The sequence below is a fragment of the Arvicola amphibius genome, chromosome 8 (assembly GCF_903992535.2).
Source record: "Arvicola amphibius chromosome 8, mArvAmp1.2, whole genome shotgun sequence".
NCBI classification, from domain to species: Eukaryota; Metazoa; Chordata; class Mammalia; order Rodentia; family Cricetidae; genus Arvicola; species Arvicola amphibius.
In genome coordinates, this window is record NC_052054.1 from 21,341,616 (window position 1) to 21,360,572 (window position 18,957).

Consider the following 18,957-nt stretch of genomic DNA (forward strand, 5'->3'; position numbering starts at 1 on the left):
CTTTCAGCCTCCTGCTAGCCAGATCCCAGCAAAAGAGAACCCAAAGTTAGCATGTCCTGACGTTTCAAAAGCACATATGTTTGAATCAAAACATATTTCCTTTGATTTTATTTTTGGTATTCTCTACAGTTGGTAATTAATTAAATACTAAATTTTTTAAAAAAAAGAGAGAAAAAAACGACCAAATATCTAGCAGAATGCACTCAGAAGTCGAGGCAGGGGAACAATCATCTAAGCATTAATTTCATTTTGGAGAAGCAATATAGGCTTGTGATTGACATTCTTCCCAGATGTGCTGCTGGTCACGTGAGGGGTCATGAGACATCTGTCCATTTGCCTCGAAGGTTCCCATGAGACAGGCACTAAGTATGTGTTCATAAATGAAACCACTGGGGCTTTCAAAACTTACAAAGGACATGAAAATACAAAAACAATGACAAGTCTATTTGGGAACTAAAGACCATGATGTGATCTCATCTCACAATGGGAAAAATCTGTTGTGTACCGTACAATGGAAACCAAGGCTGAAGGTACTAGGAGATCTGTACTAACTTTTGTTTCTGAGTCAAAATGAAAATATGCTTAAATGGCAACCTTTGGTAAAATGATTTTTGAGACTATTACAATGCAGTCTTCTTTAGCATAGAGATTGCACGATGAAATAAATAAAGACATCAAGATCTACTTACAAGAAAGGAATAAAAAGCAGGAGGTGAAATACCCAGCAACCTTGCCAATTAGTTCACAGGATTTTTACTGGAGCCATCCAATGGTTACTGAAGGGCTAAGTGGATATCCAGAATTGCTACTTACTTCACATATTTGATTCAAATATATGAACTTAAGAATTTGGCCAAATCCTAGAAACAAATACACAAAATCTATTTGGTCATGGCTGATGAATAACCAAAATATAATGGGAAAATAGTCATATAATAAATGAAGTTATTGTACAAGTTTAATTAACATGAACAGCAGAAGGAATGTAATAATGTAGAGTGGTCTAATTCTTATGCATTTTTCTCTTATTAAAAAGGCAGTTTCATATTAGAAAGCCCCCACCCACTTTCCCATGGCTATATATATTATACAAATCAGTGACAAATGCATTACCACCTCCAAATAACTTCCGTGTTCATTAATTTACAGTTGCATAGAAAGGGGAGAAGAAAACAATAATATATGTTATTACAGAATCAAAACACCCTTTTCTCTTTGGATAGTCAGTGTTTTATTCCCTCAGTAGAACACACAGTCAACGCCAACAGCACGTGTCGCAGAGCCACGGAGCTTCAGGTCGAATGGGACTTGGAATTGGCATTTGTGGAAGAGGGCAATACTGAAGGTCAGGAAATGTTGGTTGGCTAGATGAATGCTTCACATTGCCTGTGGCAAGGGAAAACACCAAGGTCAGAACAACATTTGCAAAAGGCTGTCTGGGTAATGAAGACTTGACAGTCCTTCAAGGGAAAAAGAGGGCTTCTTTCAGATCTAACCAAACTTCATATGGCTGCGTTTAAAGGGGAACCCCTACTGCCCTTGTGACTTTTGCACCCTAGGATGAGGACCTTTCACCCTGAAGTGACACGGTCAGCTTTTCATTAGAGTAGTCAATGCCAACATAAAGGAGGCAGGGTATCCAGATTTTTTTTTTCTTGCCCAGGCTAGAAAACAAGGCGGGTAAAAATTGAGAGATCCTGGCTTCTTCTTAGGGAAGGTAACAGTGATGTGTGTGTCAGACCTACCAAGACTATACCTCAGCCCTCCTGGGGAACTAGGAAGGGCACTTTGATAAAGCCAATATCTCTGTCCTAGAGAGGAGAAGACTGGAATTATAATCTAAGATAGGCACAGGTATCCAGTAAACAGAAAATGCTTCTCAATCCAGGCCACACTAAGGAAGTGACACTAGAGTTTCCATGGGGAAGGCAAATAATTGCTCTTTTCAACGTGTTGAAATTAGATATCTTTGAACAAGTTACTCCACATGGAATAGCCTAAAAGAAGCTATGCCTCATGGAATCAGGCAGGCTCTACTGGGACTCCTAGTAATGATCCCCTGCCTATCTATCCTTGCTCCTCATTCTGTGGGAGATCTTGATATGAAATTGATTCCCTGGAATTGGAGGGAATTTATAAACTAATTCCTGACAAAAGTCCCCAAGGGGCTCTTTTACTACCAGGTCTTCTAGAAATCTGTTGAGTCTTGTCTCAAGCCTTTTCTCCAACAAACTTGCTTCTACATTAGACATTTTGTTGGTCTGAAGGAGGAAAAACTCAGCCAATGTTAATGGTAGTCTCACTGGGTTCTAGGTTACTAGATATTGAGGTTAGCCTTTCCTGGTGAAATGGGTGTGAAAGCTATCTCAGGCATAGGCTCTCATTCCTTTCTAATGTGGTGGTCATTGCAACCCTAGCTAATTCAAAGTACTTTGAGAACACAGAGAAATAAAGAGAAGTTCCATGTGGCAAGGGAATATGTTATTCATTCATATTGATAACTAAAGCTTTAGTATTAATTTATTGCTGAAAAATGCATTTAAATTACTTTCAAGTATTCTCTTATTCAGGATTTGGAAGCATATAGTAAGTAGGTGTATAACAGTTTTCTTTTTAGGCAGCAGAATCCTAAAAAGTGGAAATTAATTCTAAAAGCTGCTTTGGGACAATGGTTTGTAGCCTGTCAATGTATTTTAATAAAATGTTGATTGGCCAGGCAGGAAGTATAGGTGGGACAACCAAGCAGGAAGTCACCTGGAAAACTGCACCCACATTCCCAAAAAATGGACTATGGAAATTTTCCTTTGTTTAGAATGCTCGTTACATGTTGTTATGATAATGGTCAGGAAAAAAGCTAAACAAAAGATATTAGATTCAGAGTTCTTGTTCTTTTAAAAAAAAACGGGGGGGGGAGTGCTGTGGGACAATGGTTTGTAGCCTGTCAATTGTATTTTAATAAAATGCTGATTGGTCAGTAGCCAGGCAGGAAGTACAGTTGGGACAACCAGGCAGGAGTAGAGGCAGGGCAACAAGAACAGGAGAATTCTGGGAAGAGAAAAGCTTGGTCTGCAGTCCTCACCCAGCCACAGAAGCAAGATGTGACTAACCCACTGAATAAGGTACCAAGCCACGTGGCTAACATAGACAAGAATAATAGGCTAATATAAGTTATAAGAGTTAATAAGAAGCCTGAGCTAATGGACCAATCAGTTTATAACTAATGTAGACCTCTGTGTGATTTCTTTGGGACTTAACAACTGCGGGCACTGGGCAGGACAGAACTCAGTCACCAAAAAGCAATCTAAACATATAATTCTACAAATAAACATATAGGACGGCATCCAGGTGACAACAGAAACCTTTGATGACTTTCCACTTGTCCCAGGGTATGGAAAATTCCACAAGGAAAAGAACAAAAAGTAGAGGATTGCTGTGGGACAATGGTTTTACACTGTAAAGATTTGTTTCTTGTATTTGTTTAATAAAATGCTGATTGGCCAGTAGCCAGACAGGAAGCAGAGGTGGGGCAATGAGAACAGGAGAATTCTGGGAAGAGGAAAGGTCAGTCTGTACTCATCATCCAGACACAGAGGAAGCAAGATGTAACTGCCTTACTGAAAAAAGGTACCTAGCCACATGGCTAACACCGACAAGAATTATGGGCTAATATAAGTTATAAGAGTTAATAAAAAGCCTGAGCTAATAGGCCAATCAGTTTATAATTAATATAGGCCTCTGTGTGCTTATTTGGGACTAAACAGATGTGGGACCTGGTGGGACAGAAACCTTGGTCAACAGAGGATGGAAGGCAGAGAAGAAAGAGACCTCTGGAAGGAGTCCTATGTTTCCTGTACCTACCAAGGAACAATATAGATCTTATTCTACACAATTTCTTCAAATATAATACCGAAGCAGAAGGTCTCCAAGTTCACTCTCTGCTTCAAGTCCTATGCCTTGTGCCATAATGGGTCTGAGGACTGAAAAGATTCCCTCACCCTTCGTGACCTCCATCTCTACAGTCATGACCCCCCCCCCCCCCATGGAGCCATCAGAACCGAACCTTAGGCCTTTTTCTCAGTTCTGCTATATAGATACCCCTGATTCCTGTTTACCCTTCCATGCCCTCTGTTCTGTACCATATAGAGATCTTCGTACTCCTAGATGTGTCTCCATGTTCTGCCCCCACTAGTTCAATCTATCCTTCTGTGTGCTCTCTGGGTCACATGGTCCATCACCAAAGAAGTCCACAGCCTCTACTCATCCAAGGACACGTCTTTCCTTACTGGCTTGAATCAGCATCCAGCTCTTCTTAAAGACACAGCATCTGGATAGTCTGTAAGATCCCCTGTAACTCTTTCCTCCATGCTGATCCACACCACCCTTGGCCTCTTACCAGGCCTTATAGAGGTATTCAGGGTTAACATCCTTCTCTTCTCCATAAAAATGCTTATTTGAATTTCATCTCCTCAGACCACAGCAATCCATTTTGCAGTCATCTGCTGGCCCCTTCAGCCATGCTCATTCATTTCTCAGGGAGCAAAGATCTCAGTATCACCCAATTTGAGGCTGTTTGTAAAGCTTAAGGGTTTCAACACCCAAGAGCATGATTAGGCCAATACTCTGGCCTATCTGTCAAGGATCCCACGCTCTACCATTTTTAGCCATTCGCACAGATGTCCAGATCCAGCCATTACCTTCACTGATGGCCCCTCTACCATCACACCCTCTCTGACCGTATCTGACTTCATCTGACTTCCGCTAGGATGGTAACGTCGCCCATCTTCTGACAGCATGAGACGTGGATCATGAGACGTGGATCATTGCCACTCTTCTCCCGTCTTTGCCCAGACCATGACCTCACTTCCCTCACAATTGAACTCAAGACTCTGCTTCAATCCTTAACATCAATTCTTTGCCGTTCCTCTTAAACAACTGTACTCAGCGGCTTAACACCTTCAACTTTCCAACACAGGTTAAGGCAAAACTAGTCACCTCTGCTGGTTTTGCTTATGAACATCATTGTGGCGAGAGGTCAACATGACCATAGGGACGGCTGGCACACAAAGAGGTGTTCCTTAACAGCCGTCTTAGTCACGCTCTGATTCCGGGTGTGTCTGCTCCTCTGCAGGTGAGCACACCTTCCCATCTCTCCTTACACCTCAAACTCACCCTCTGCTGTCTCACTTCCCTTTAAAGTCCGTGCTTCCAACTTATCAGGACAGCAGAGGGCATCAGAGGAAGATGCCAGAGGGCATCAGAGGAAGATGCCTACTGCATCACAAGGCGGCTTTACAGATACCTGTCTTCTAGCCAAGACCCCAGCTCTGCTTGCCAGTAAGATGAGACAATGCTCAATGTTTTGAAAAGACTAATAAATTTAAGGAAGAAAAGCTTCTACAAAGATTTGCTGTGCCGCTGTGGTATATTGTAGCTAACAGTTCCTCCTAAGAAACAAAACTGATACCTAGTAGTTTCCAGCTTCTAGAAGAGCTCAATATATATTTTTAAATAATAATTAAAAACTGCAACTTCCCCTTCATTGGAGTACTGATCTCTGTATTATCCTTGTGGGACCAGACACATTTTAAAGTCAGTGTTCAGTGACAGGGACCCTAAGTAGACATATTAGATGAAAGGTCAGTCAAATCTACACCGAGTGACTTTATATAGTAGGTAGCATGGAGTGAGCGTAGAGAGCCAGCATGGGTGCTTTGGGTACCTGGCAGAATGTGACTGGGGAATCCCATTTCCCTGCCCAACATCTTCTATTGTATTGAATCAAGTAACACTTAAACACCAAGTGGATTTACTCATATATATGGAGAATGAAGAAGGACTAAATTAACAGTGGTGAATGTGCTTACTCTAGGTCGGAATCAAGACAGTAGAGTCAATTGGGCCATTAGCACTTACCTGAGGCCTGCTGGGGACATTGGCTGAAAGAGAAAATAGAAGAAATCAATTGAGGGCTTTGCTGTTGCTTTGTGGCTTCCCTTCTCATGCATGCAAATTTGTGGAAAGCTCTTCAGAATGAGAAAACAGTTCTGTCCTCACAGGGATGCTAGCAAGAAGTAGGGGCCAGCCTCCCCCACCCACTGGCTAAATGCTCTAAGCCAGGCTAGTTTCCCCAGTAAGTGTCTCATAATCCATGGGATTTAAAATACAGGCATTCTACAAAACATTATACAAAATATATGCTAGCCCTTTAAAAACATATGTATTGAAACATTCAGGAAGCTCTTAGTTTTATAAAAAAAAATCTTAAAACTGTGCCAATTATTTTTTGGCTTATGTATAATAAATACTGAGGAGATCTATAGATTGTGTTGACTCAATTCTGACCAAAAGAGTCCTTAGAGGCAAATAGTATTTTCTGCTCGCTCTTGTCAGGAAGATGTGGCAAGACACTGGGTATATGTTTGCATCAATGAAAAAAGGGCTGGTCTATTCTTCAGCAGTCCTCTAGACTGAGATCAATAAGATTTCCTTACATGGGTTTAGGTAAGAGCACAGAAGTTACACTAGGGTGCCCAACTATCCTTCAGTGTCTTCCTTGTGATGGAGCCCTCCCCAGAGAAGCTGATGTTGTGGGCTTAACGAGAGCTGGCACCATTGAGTATCTTCTAGCTCTGTGCATTGCCAGCCTCATTTTTCACTAAGATTACCCTCATGTTCCTTGTTCTTGTGATCTCCATTTAAAAAATTCAGATAAGATTACACAGAGTGCAGTCTAGAAGACAGAGCTGATTACAGAGCAGTTCAGCAACCCTCTGAAGGAGAACAGTAATGACCAAAAGACCACTATCTGCATTTACATTTTAGACAGGTTTCCAGTGGTTCTCACCCTTCCTAATGCTGTGAGCCTTTAATAAAGTTCCCTGCGTTGTGGTGACCCTCAACCATAAAATTACTTTCATTGCTACTTCATCACTATAATTTTGTTACTATTATGAATGGTAATATAAATATCTAATATGTATGACATATGATATGTGACCCCCAAAGGGGTCTCGACCCACAAGCTGAAAACTGCTGCTTTATGCTATTTTAAAAGATCCCAGGGCTGTAGAGATGCTTGGCTCAGCTGTTCAAGAGTACCGACTGCTAGTACCCATACTACAACACACAGTAGGCTGCGTCTGCAGTTTGGAGGATCTGACTCCTTTAGCCTCCATTGGCATCGCATATACATAATAAAGACATACAAGCAAGCAAAACACCCATACATGTAAAATAAGAACAACAAATGTTTTTAAAAAAATCTTAGACTAAGTAGCTCTTCCTGAGAAAATCTAGATGGATGTCCCCTACAAAAAGATGCTCACACAGTAACCTTATAGGAGTCCTATAGCCTTCTGGGTAGGATATTTACTTCCTTCCAATGCCAGAGACATGACTCAGGACCCATATTTTTTCTGAACAGTAACTAAAATCTCACTGTTTCACATTTGTGCTTTACAGGCCATTGACTGTGTCCTCTACGCTTGCTAATATCTGATACTTGCACTGCAGAATCATACTCAACCTAGGGAAAAAGAAAGGAGGAGATTTGCTTTCTAATAATGGCAATATTTATTTCTGGCCAAATGGGGAGTGTCTCTAATCACATAGCATATTTTCAATCTCTCATTTTCCTGTTTTATTTTGTTTTGTTTTTGCTTTTAAGGAAGAAAGGACACCACTGACCCATACTGGGTCATTGTGAGAAAAAACGGGAAAGTGAGAGGGGTACCTCTCTGATGTAGGGTTCCCCTCTGTATGCTGTGAATATGGTTTATTACTATTGGTTATTAAAGAAGCAGTTTGGGGCTTATAGCAGGGCACAATATAGCCAGGCGGGAAATCTGATATATAGAGAGAGTAGGTGGAGTCAGGGAGATGCCATGTAGCCGCCGAAGGAGCCAGAAGCCCCAGAAGCTTGCCAGTAAATGAGCCTCGTGCTAATACACAGAATAATAAAAATGGGTTAATTTCTAATGTAAGAGCTAGCTAGAAATACACTTAAGCTATTGGCTAAACAGTACTGTAATTAATATAGTTTCTGTGTGATTATTTCAGGTCTAGGCAGCCAGAATGAGCAATAAAAGGGAAAATGGAAAATGTGTGCCCTACTATTTGGGAGAAGAACCAGGCTAAAACAAGCCTAGTCCTATAAGGTATATCCCATCCTATAAGGTAAATCCCATCCTAAAGGTATATCCCATCCTAAAAGGTATATCTCATCCTATAAGGTATATCCTATCCTATTGAGAGAGAAAAAAAGAGTGGACGTGAATAAGTACGTGAGCTATCCCCCGGAACAGTCGAGCTGAATTGTTAAGAAAGACATGTTACATACATATTCTATCTGAAAGATAGCATGCTTATTTCTTAAATAATTAATATATATTAGTCAAACCCTTGACGAAAACTAATCCATTTTGTCTTTCTTTCTTCAAACAAATAAAAGCTGTAGGTGATCTCTTTAATAAGATCCCCTTAATAAAAGAAAATTAGGAAACCAGTGCAATTTTATAAGTTTTGAGTTTTTGATGTATACCATTCAAACTTGACACATGTAGGCAAGTCACAATGGAAATGTGCCTATTAGAAGAATAATTCTAAATGCATTGGTTCTAGCAGCAAGAAGTTACTCAACTTACTACAAATATTTCATAAGAACATAAGAAAACTAAGAAACAACATAAGAAAACTATACTGTGCTTACAAAGAAATGGTTAAAGTCTTTAGTACAATTTTTACTACATGATTGGCTAATTGTCAGCACAAATTAAATCCCATTCATTAATTCGGGATGAGATGGGCGATGCCTGCCTCTTTGCCCTGAGATGCAATCTCATTTTAAAAAATCACAATTCAAAGATATTAATATAAAATGTAAGAATTTTAAAGTCTTACAACCATGTAGACATGGTTTTAAAAGATATGCTAAAGCAAGCAATCCATACAATTAGGATTTATGAATACAGACTCTCATTTCAATTCTGAAATTGCCACGAGTGGAAATTCATTTGTAGCCATGCAAATTTTCTAATCCACAAAGGATCAAGAGTCAAGATTAACATGCAAATCAATTCATCCATCACACACTGGCTACAAGCAATTTGAAAGTTCTCCTTAGTTACAGAAACTCGGGAGATCATTTTGGCATTGAGAGGGTGCCAATCCTATTTATTTAGATAAACTTCCAAAGGTGGTCAGCAAGCTTTGGGAGTTGCAAAGCCTTAATGAAATATTTGCTAACTGAGCAATTTAAAAGGAGCATTAAAGCTAATGAATCCTGCAAAACCTTGCTAAGTGCTATCTAGGAAATTTCAAGCATTAAACCTCTCCAGCTAGAAACACGACCATCCCAGTAAACCACTGACTATGTCGGTCTGGAAGCATGTATTAGGCACCAGGTCTATACCACGTACTAATTGATTCTGTACCAATTTGTTAATAAATTTAGGTAAAAATCTGAAATATGCATCAATTTTATAAATGAGACAATGAAGCCCTTTTTCAGAAATGGAAAGAATTCCCTACCTTGGAGATTTTTATGTCATTCAAAAACTATGACTATAAGTAATAAAAATGAACAAATAATGCCATTTTCAGATGTAAAAAAATAGCATGCAAATTCCACAGGATTCTAAAACATACCATGTACCATTTCTTATGTAAGAGGTACCTGAATTTTTTATAATAACATGCATGTCTAAGATTGCTCATCCACAGACAATTTCAATATTATAAAGACTGTTGGATGTACAAACTTAAGGAGAATACCAACAGCTTCCTCTTGAATTACCTGCAAACCTCTATAAATTACCCTGTGAGCATTGCGGATGATGTCACAGGTAGATGATGTCATAAATAAAGAGGTCCTAAGGCAGGGGAAGGGTTTCTCCTCTGCAGTGTGGTCTCCATAGAGTCTAAACCTCATCTCAGGAACCAATCATCAAGAACAGTTCATCTTATCTCCAGCCAATGGGAATTATATCTCTTTATCAAGGGTCAGAACATGAGGCAGCAACATTTATGTCTGAAAATTCAGTGTTATTTTATAGTAATATTTTTTTTATTTTTCATTATATTCTGTTTTAAGCAAGGCAGAGATGAACAGTTTTAAAATTAAATATATGTATCAGAATGTGCTTTGGGAAAGATTTAGAAATGCTTTAGGAAAAGAAACTTGGAAAATAAAAACCTCGAACGTGTGGCACAGCGTTGTCAATACAGAAATCACACAGTTTGTATTTACTACAAAGCATAGCTTTAAGCACATTTCACGCTCTGACTTCGCTGTCAGCAGATTTTTAAATTGAAAGGGTCCAGCATGACATTTAAATAAAAACTTCTGAATAGAATTCAGTTTACAGAAGTTGTTATTCAAGGGAGGAATGTATTTAGGTGGAAGCAGAACTAAAAAATAGGTTTTCAGAAATTTTAATTTTGAAACTCTAACTCATAAAAAAATGACAGGTTTTTTTCCTAGCCGCTGAATGATACGTAAGTTAGAACAAAACCTTCTCAAATGGAATTCAACCGTGAACTACAATTAACAGCAGATTTAACATGTTCATCTATAGTACCAATAACTGATAAATTTTTCTCTCACTTGGGATGGAATTTTCTATGGCATGGACAGAAAACAGTGAAAGGAAAGCCTGAGATTTCTACAGAAATCTTAGTTTCCTGACTGGCTGGCTTTCACACCAGCCTGAGAGGCTCACCCCTGAATCCTAAGTGATACATTCATATCTTTCAAGGTATTGGAAACCGTGACCTTAAAGTGGTGTGGTTATGGACCCAAGTAGACTGATGCTGAGCTGAGAGACCACAGAGGTCTCGAAGGTGAGAGCCTCGCAGAGCCTGCAAGGTGGCCAGGAGCCAGAAAGAAACCACTTAAAAAAAATTCAGTCGATTAAAATCATTACGTAATTTCCCCTGGGATTTGGAGGGTTCTCACTGGGTGACTTTCTGGCTCTTGGCTGTTCACATGGAGATTTCAGACTCATTTGACCCTGCGAATCGTTTGGCTTTTACACAATGATTATTTTATTTTTTGGGGGTGGGGGAAATCTTCAAAAGGGGAGGGAAAGTCAGAAATAATTCTTTTCTGATCCTGACTATGAAGATATCTGACGATCTCCAGGAAGTTAGGGAGTTACCTTAGAAAGGTTACTTTCGTGCTACCTGATATTCTTTGAAGTAAGCCAAGTTTCTGATAGCCTGCACGTTAGGGAAGTTTTGTCCTAAAAACAGGCATTGTTCTACTGGACTTTATTTAGTCTCTTATGAGCCATGTGGGAAAATCTCCAAGAGCAGAATCACGCTCTCACTGAAACTCAGGATCTGTCTGGCATCTCTGTGTGGCTTCATTTTCTCTGTCGGCAAGCATATAGACCGGCATCACTTCAAAATAGCCTGTAATCTTGCTCCTAACGCTGTCTTTTGCTATCAAACCAAAGAAGACAGAGGGTGGCGTGGGGAGAAAGAGAAAGACATCGCGGTGGTGGCACAGTTGCTCCTACTCACCGCTGCAAGAGGGGAATGTGCTGTCGATCTGCTCCATCACCTCTGTAAGGTCCGTGCTGGTGTCGTGAGGCGGGGCCAGCAGGTCCTCAGATGCTGCAACACAGACAGGAAAAGCAAGGAGCTTGAAATTAATGCCCATCCTTCGACCTGGTGAAAATATTGCAAACAGCCCTCAAAATATTAATGGGATAGGAATTCTCATTGAAAAGAACAAGTTCAGAGGGAAATAGGAGAAACATCTGTGTTCATCTGACGTGTACACTACACACACATATACATACACAGTATGAAGAGGCATACAGGGGTCTGTCCTCAGGTCTTTAAAAAAGCTAGGGAACCACTCTATCATTGACGTATATCCTCAGCCCCAGCAACAGCCTTTTATATAGTTAAACATGTATTCTATGTTTGTGCGGGTAAATTTATATGCTCAAGTATAAAACCGAAAAATAAGTAGCAGTGGATGTGATGCCAGCACATTAATTGAAGACCCATTATTTCGCACATAAAAATATTCTACCAATTTCTTTCTTCTTTCATTTTTATTTTGCAGCTTTTATCAGAGGCTGTTTTATCTTGATGTAAAAGAAATCTATGCTCTATAGCACTTTGTGCTTTGATATGTATTTTATTCTAGGACTGAAACCAAAATAGTGTTTTTAACAAAACTGTCAGGGAGAGATCCCCATTGTGGCTGATGGTGTTGGTGGTCCTTCTGCCTTAGATGGCAGACAGAACAATGTCCACTGTAACTGGGAGGGATAAAGGAAAGAGAACCATGTTTGATGACATTCTTCAGCAGCAGGTTTGGGAGGTGTTCAAATGTAAAACTTGTAAAGAAATAATATATTGTAACTAATCTTTCTCAGGAAGGAAAGAGATGGCTCACTAGGTAAGAGCGCCTGTTATATGGGCCTAAGGACGTGAGTTTGGATACCAGACTACCTCAAAAGCTGGCTGTGATCATGTGTGCATATAACCCTTAGTGATGTGGGGGTGGGGTGGGAGAGTAGGAGGATTGTGTGTGTGAGATGAGCTGAGACAGAAAGATTGTCGTGGCTTGCTGGTCACCCTGGCTCCATGTTTAGCGAGAGACTTTGCCTCAAAGAATAAAGTAGAGACTGAGAGCTGGATACTGATGGCTTCTTCTGTCTCCAGGGAGCATCTTCACACATATATGTACCTACAATGCCACCACACACACACACACACACACACACACACAATTCTCAAAGCAGAAAACACTAATTTCTTGCTTATTTCAAATGAAAAGAACATTTTTCATCATTCACCAAAATTGGATCCACGCCTACACATTTTATAAACAAGCACATTATAACTAAAGTGGTTTTGATATTATTAAAATGGCTCTACATTCAGTTCAGACTAAAAGAGAATAATGTTTTATGCTTAAAAGAGCCAGATGTAAGAATGCTAACAGACCAAAAACCAAAAAGATGGCTACGTCCAAACCAGACTGTGTGCAGTGGCTTTGCTTCAGGGACACCCACCTGCCTGGTGGAACTGTGGGCCTGGGTCAGGGTCAAGGGAGTAGCTCAGTGCAGAATGCTGTGGCGAAGCCCACGGGGAGACACCGTTGATTCGGGAATCGGATTCAGGCTGAAATCACAGAGGAAGCTCAAGTAAGAAATACTCGCATAACCTAGAGGGAGCAGAATTCCTCCCCCAGTCCCCGTCATGGGCAACTGAGCCTAAACAAGTGCTTGTCTTTGTCTTTGGGTGATTTCAGGGCATGGTAGCATCGACTGGGTCAGAGCTTGCCAACCCGGGCTCTTTCCTTCTTTTTTCCTCTGAAGAACTGATTGGATTAAGCTGCAGGATTTCTTGTTTCTACTATTTTCATCTCTCAAATTCCGCATCATTTTTACGTCAACCTAGTGAACTTAGAAGGTCGGGTTTACCTTCCAGAAACTAGCATCGGCATTCTAAAACGGCAGATGTACTAGCTTTCGAAACTGCTCCCTTCAGAGGTGACCTGGGGAGAGAATTTATCAGAGTGGTTTTGTACTCGGCAGCTTGAACCCGGAGTCCAGCTCAGAAGCGATATAGTTCCAGGTAAACCACAGACCCTTCTGTGTCACGGATTTCGTGTGTCTAAACTACTTCGGTGTTAACATAGTGTGTACTCCGAGTCAAGAGGAAGCTGTGCTAAAAGCTTTAGCGGTCACAGCCTTGTCGTAGAATGTTGTCAGCAGAGTGATGGATGAGTCTTTCTAAAGCTATTTTCACAGCCGACACAGGGCAAACCCTCCCTAACAGCTCCTGTGCATATTTTTGAACTGGTGACTGCTGGGCTGATAAGTACATATATGGTCAAACAGAATCTAGCGTATGGGAATACAGAAGTTACTTTTCTAATGCAGATTTTCCATTAAGTCTCCATTAGTTGAAGTCTGGTAGTTTCCCCTGTTTATATTGAGTTAAACTCCCCCTCTACTTCTGGCACTCATGCTAAATCGTTACAAAAAGAAAAGAGCTTCATAGACCGGGACAGTCTGAGTCACTTGGATATTGGCCCTCTCCGAAAGCATTACTGTGTAATTCTGAAAGGATATGAGCCATTAGGTTCTCGGTCTAATAGGATGGAGGGAGTGGCACGAGGTTAGAATGCGTCTAAAAGCTTTTCCTTTCCTCCCAAGAGCGTCAACACGCTGCAGTAAGCAAGGGCTGCAAGCGGAGCTTCTATGATGGTTCCGGGTGGACACTAAGGTGGGCACATTAACATCTGATGTTCCAAGGCAGCGGCTCTCACCCTTCCCAATGTTGCGACCCTTTAATACAGTTCCTCATGCTGTGGTGACCCCAACCATAAAATTATTTTCACTGCTACTTCATAATTGTAATTTTGCTTCTGTTATAATTAGCAATGTAAATATTTGATATACAGGATATCTTACATGCAAGCCCTGTGAAAGGATCGTTTGAATGCCGCACCCCACCCCCACCCCCCTGCAAGGGGTTGTGACCCACAGGTCGAGAACCACTGCTGTAAGCAATCACACAAGGAAACTTATCTTTTTTTGAGGCACTACTCAAGAACTTCAAATTCACTGTACAAACAACATGTTCCTCCCTGTGTGTGTGATATTGAGGTTAGATTCAAACCAACAATCCGAAGACTTAACAGAAAGTCAACTCTGGGATTCACTTATGAAACCCCCTATTTTCTAAAGATATAGAATTTTCAGGCTTTTAAGCAAACGACTCTCACAGCCATGTCAAAGAAACTCTACAATGACAGGCAGAGAGAAAAGTAAATGACCAAAGGAGAAGAGAGTTCTACCACTCATGATGTAGGTAATACAAAAATTATAATGTTTTCAAGAATCCTGACAGAATAAAAAGACCCTGATGACAACTGTGTAAACATGGCTTTCACAAACGTAAGCAAATCCCTGGAGAAAAGTTGTGTTTGTTTTGATGCACTACATCTCCCCTGGATAAAAAGCATCTCTGTTAGGATGTCACAGGATGCTATGCCACACAGGCTGGAGAAAAGGCAACTGTGACATGAATGTTTCTGCCAATCAGGAAACCTTTTGCAAGGACTGGGCTCTACAGGCATCTGCCCAGAGCCTTCCTTGCTGTGGGTTCTGTGTGTTGACTCCCCTCCGCACGTTAAGTCAGTCAAGTAGAGTGAGAGAAGACAGCATAGCAAAGACACAGGGGCAGGAAGGCAGAAGCCATACCCTACACTTGTTTCATAAACCAAAGAAGAGTGGCTTTTCAAAATTGTAAGTTATTAGACAGACCTGAGCAATAAAAAGGAATGTATCAGCTTCTGATCAATATTAGGAAATAGAGGCAAGAGTAAAGGAAGAGGAGTAAGGGGAAGAAAAGGGCAGGGAGAAGGAAGGAAAAAAAAAGCAGGGCAAGGAAAAGGAAGGAGAGAAAGAAAAATAGGGAACACAGGGTAAGAGGTGCCATCCCTGCTAAAGGTGGGCATTATTTTGCATTCACCATAAGCGCATTTTCCTCTGAACATAAATTGGGCTTCTTATTGTCAAGAAGGTTTGCAAGCCACTGCTATAGAACATTCCCCCAGTAGTAGAAAATAACAATGGCAAATTAATAGCCATCTGTTCCTCAGGTGATTTTTGAGGTACAGACTCACTCCTGGTTCACTGCAAGAAAGAGTTAGATTGAAGATTTTAGGTCACTTGCTGTCCCCAATCTCCTTGGAGGCTTTCCTTATGCAGCACAGGCTCATGTATACCACAGGGTGGTTTTTTTTTTTTTTAATTAAAATATTCCAAGCAGAGATTTCAGCACAAAAGAAGAATGAGAAATCCTACAGTCAGGTGGGAAAACACACGTTTTTGTTTCGTCAAAGATTACATTTGTACACACGAAGAGGGATTTCTAAGCCAGTAAACACTGAATTAACTGTGGCAGCGAAGAATTGAAGGTGGATATCTCCACAGCTACCATGGCCAGTCCCGGGCTCCTGGGACATGGACAGGTGCCATGCAGAGATCTCACACAGGACTGCACACCCCTACCTGCTCCAGCAGCTGTCTGAGGCGGTGCAGCTGTGACTCCAGCTGTTTATTGTGATCTTCCAAAATCTGCATCCTCGCCTCCAGCCGCCCTTTGTGCTGCCGAAGGAGCTTAGCTTCCGCTATGAGTTCTGAGTCCTCGGATGTAGGATGAGGCGACACAATGGATTCTGGAGGCGAGCCCACGGGGAGTCCCCTTCTTAGGTGCTGCTCCTTCAGCTGCTCATACTCCACCTGCAGATTCCTAATATGGAAAAGGAACAAAACAGAACAAATTAGATTATTATTAGGTCTGTCCTCTTCTCGCCCCAAACTGTCTAGGAACTCCAAATTTAGCTTGTGCTCCTACTTGGTCCCATGGAAAAACATTTACTCATAGGAAGAGAGAAAAGGAAGAAAATGGGCTTCAAGCAAGAGAGCATCCATTCTCCATCAATAAAACCCAGCTGCAGCAGGCTCTCCTCACACCCCAGCCTGCTAATATCTTCTCAAATCTTGACCTCATTGTGAAGACTAAGACAACAGATCCCAAAAGAAGGTAGGGAGGAACCATTGGCCTCCCCAGAAGGGAGAGAGCAGTGTGTTTTCTTTTGCTGGGGGTAGCGCACCTTTGCTCTTCCTCCAAGTCAGCAATGATCCGCTCCAATTCCCCACGCTCTTCCCTCTCCACGGACTTCAAGATCTGAGCTGGACTCTGTGGCTGGCTCATGGGAGACTCCCCGCCCAGTGTCTGGCAGTACTGCTGGATGAGGGCATGCTCATCCTCCCTAGGAAGACAAAGGAGACAGACAGCGGCTCACATCTGGGTGGTTGAGGTCTCTGAGCACAGAAGTAAGAACAGTGATGCTCGGACTGGTGGCTGGACCAGGTTGCCTTGGAACTCTGTGTCTCCATGATATTCCTTGGAAAACTCAAGCTGGATGGATGTTCAAAGCTTGGCTATGATGAGCTCAACATTTCAAAACCTGAGTGTTACCATTTATGATTCTCACAATCCCCAGAGAGTTGTTGCATGCTAAAGAGAAAATAAAATAAGGCACAGCAGTTCCTATAAAGAAGGGTAATAAGTTGCTATAAATCAGGCTTAATTGGGTGTATCCCAACTAATGGCCATAGGTGGCATGTAACCCAAGATAGCCTGGAATGTGGTCCAACATATTTGTAGATAACAACATAATACTGCAATGTCAGGAGGTTGAACATGCCTAGAAGCTGTTAATACAAAAGTTAAAGAAGTTAGAGGCAAACATATCACTTAAGACTACCAAACATCCAATCTTCAGATTTGGTTGTAACCAATTCTGCAATGTTTGATAATCCAAAGGATTTATAACTTACATTTTTATTTAACTAAGAGCATAAATGCAATTGTTACATATTTATAAAAATATCAATAGATATTTTGCTTGGTGCAATAACACATAATTTTTAGCACCAATACCCTGCACTAAGCCATTAATTGCATTTAATTCAGTGAGGTTCCTCATCTAATGATCTGTTACTGAAGCAGATGCATCAGCATCAGGGTAGCTACACAGCGGCAACAAAGCCAGTCTGTCTGTGGTAAGGAAAGGCTGGGTATATCCAGCTGGCCTGGACTATCTTATTTTCCTTTTCAAGACAGGTCTAGTTGGAAGTTTTCAGCAAGGTGTGACTGCCACATCTCCTGGCTCCCGGGATTGTAGAGCCCTCTAACACATTGGATTTGGCCCATTTTGGCAAGCAGGACGAGGCGGGGGGGGGGGTGGGGGGAGATACAAAATAAAGCACTCAGGAAAATAAGATGCAGGTGATGTGGTCACTGGAGTTTACATGGAACTGTCCTATGGTTGACCTCCAGTGTCAGCTGTTTGGCTGCAGGGATCTCTCAGCATTATCTGTTGCCTTGGACCAGACAGGCCCTAAAGCATGTCCAAGGGGAACCTGGCAGTCCTGGACTTTTTACTGTTTCACCTGAGCCTTGAGATTGCTCTGCTCTTGTACAGGTAAGCAGTATCAGATACTGGGCAAGCACTCGGATTCTTCAGTGTGATACAAAATCCATCCTTAGCATAGCACACCTCTGCTCTGACAATCAGGGGTCTGAAACTGCATCTATAACTTAGTGTGTTCTTAGAAAAAAAAATGTGTCTCAGCATGAAGATCAGAGAGACAATGATGCCAAAAAGAAAACTGGGTGCTATGCTTACTGAAGCATCAGAGCAGGGTTCCAGGGACCCACTGGTGACTTACTGGGACTCCTTCTTGCATGTAGCTTCCGCCAGCCCCCAGAGAGAGACTGACTTTACACATACACTGTAGGCAGCCATGCATATTAGTGTGTATGTGTGTATACATATATGAATATGGTAAAAACAAAAGTCCCATACTTTGTCTAAGCTGAAATGCCTAACTTGACCTCCCTCCTGTTAAATGCCTTTGACCAGGGTCGTGGGATGGGCTAATTACAACAAAGGAAGAGAGAACAAATGAAGTATGTGGACACTGTAAGATGTGGAGGTGGCTATGACATGATCTCTTCACTTTTATTATGAAATGTAAGGTCTCTGGGGGAACAAAAGGAGCCTCTATAAAATCTCCTGGTGTCCTGAGGACCAAACGATGAGAAGAACAGAAAAACGGGTTTACTGCTATCCCTGCAAAGCTGAAGGAACTCCTAGGCTATCCACATAGAGAAATGAAACAGAAATCTAGCAGGGAGGGCCAGCAAGATGGCACAGTGGGTAAAAGTGGTTACTCTACAGAAGACCTGAGTTTGATTTCCAGGACCCACAAGGTGGAAGGGGAGAACTAACTCCCCTAAGCTGTCCTCTGACTTTATTGGCACATATATATATATATGTGCGCGCGCACACACACACACACACACACACACACACATGTGCACATACATGCATAACCACACAAACACTGT

At 41.5% G+C, this 18,957-nt stretch overlaps 1 protein-coding gene across 7 annotated transcripts in view; it reads right to left on the reverse strand.

Moving 5' to 3' along the window:
- Window positions 1-798: 798 nt before the first annotated feature.
- The window catches only part of Utrn (utrophin), a 498,374-nt gene continuing 480,215 nt past the window's right edge, over window positions 799-18,957 (reverse strand). For all 7 annotated transcript variants that reach the window (XM_038338349.1, XM_038338350.1, XM_038338351.1 and 4 more), the window contains 6 exons: window positions 16,652-16,810; window positions 16,047-16,287; window positions 13,035-13,143; window positions 11,524-11,616; window positions 5,914-5,936; window positions 799-1,386 (listed from right to left, as the gene is read on the reverse strand). In XM_038338349.1, the coding sequence (XP_038194277.1) occupies window positions 1,378-1,386; window positions 5,914-5,936; window positions 11,524-11,616; window positions 13,035-13,143; window positions 16,047-16,287; window positions 16,652-16,810 (634 nt within the window). In that variant the 3' untranslated portion in view covers window positions 799-1,377. The remainder of the gene's footprint in view (window positions 1,387-5,913; window positions 5,937-11,523; window positions 11,617-13,034; window positions 13,144-16,046; window positions 16,288-16,651; window positions 16,811-18,957) is intronic.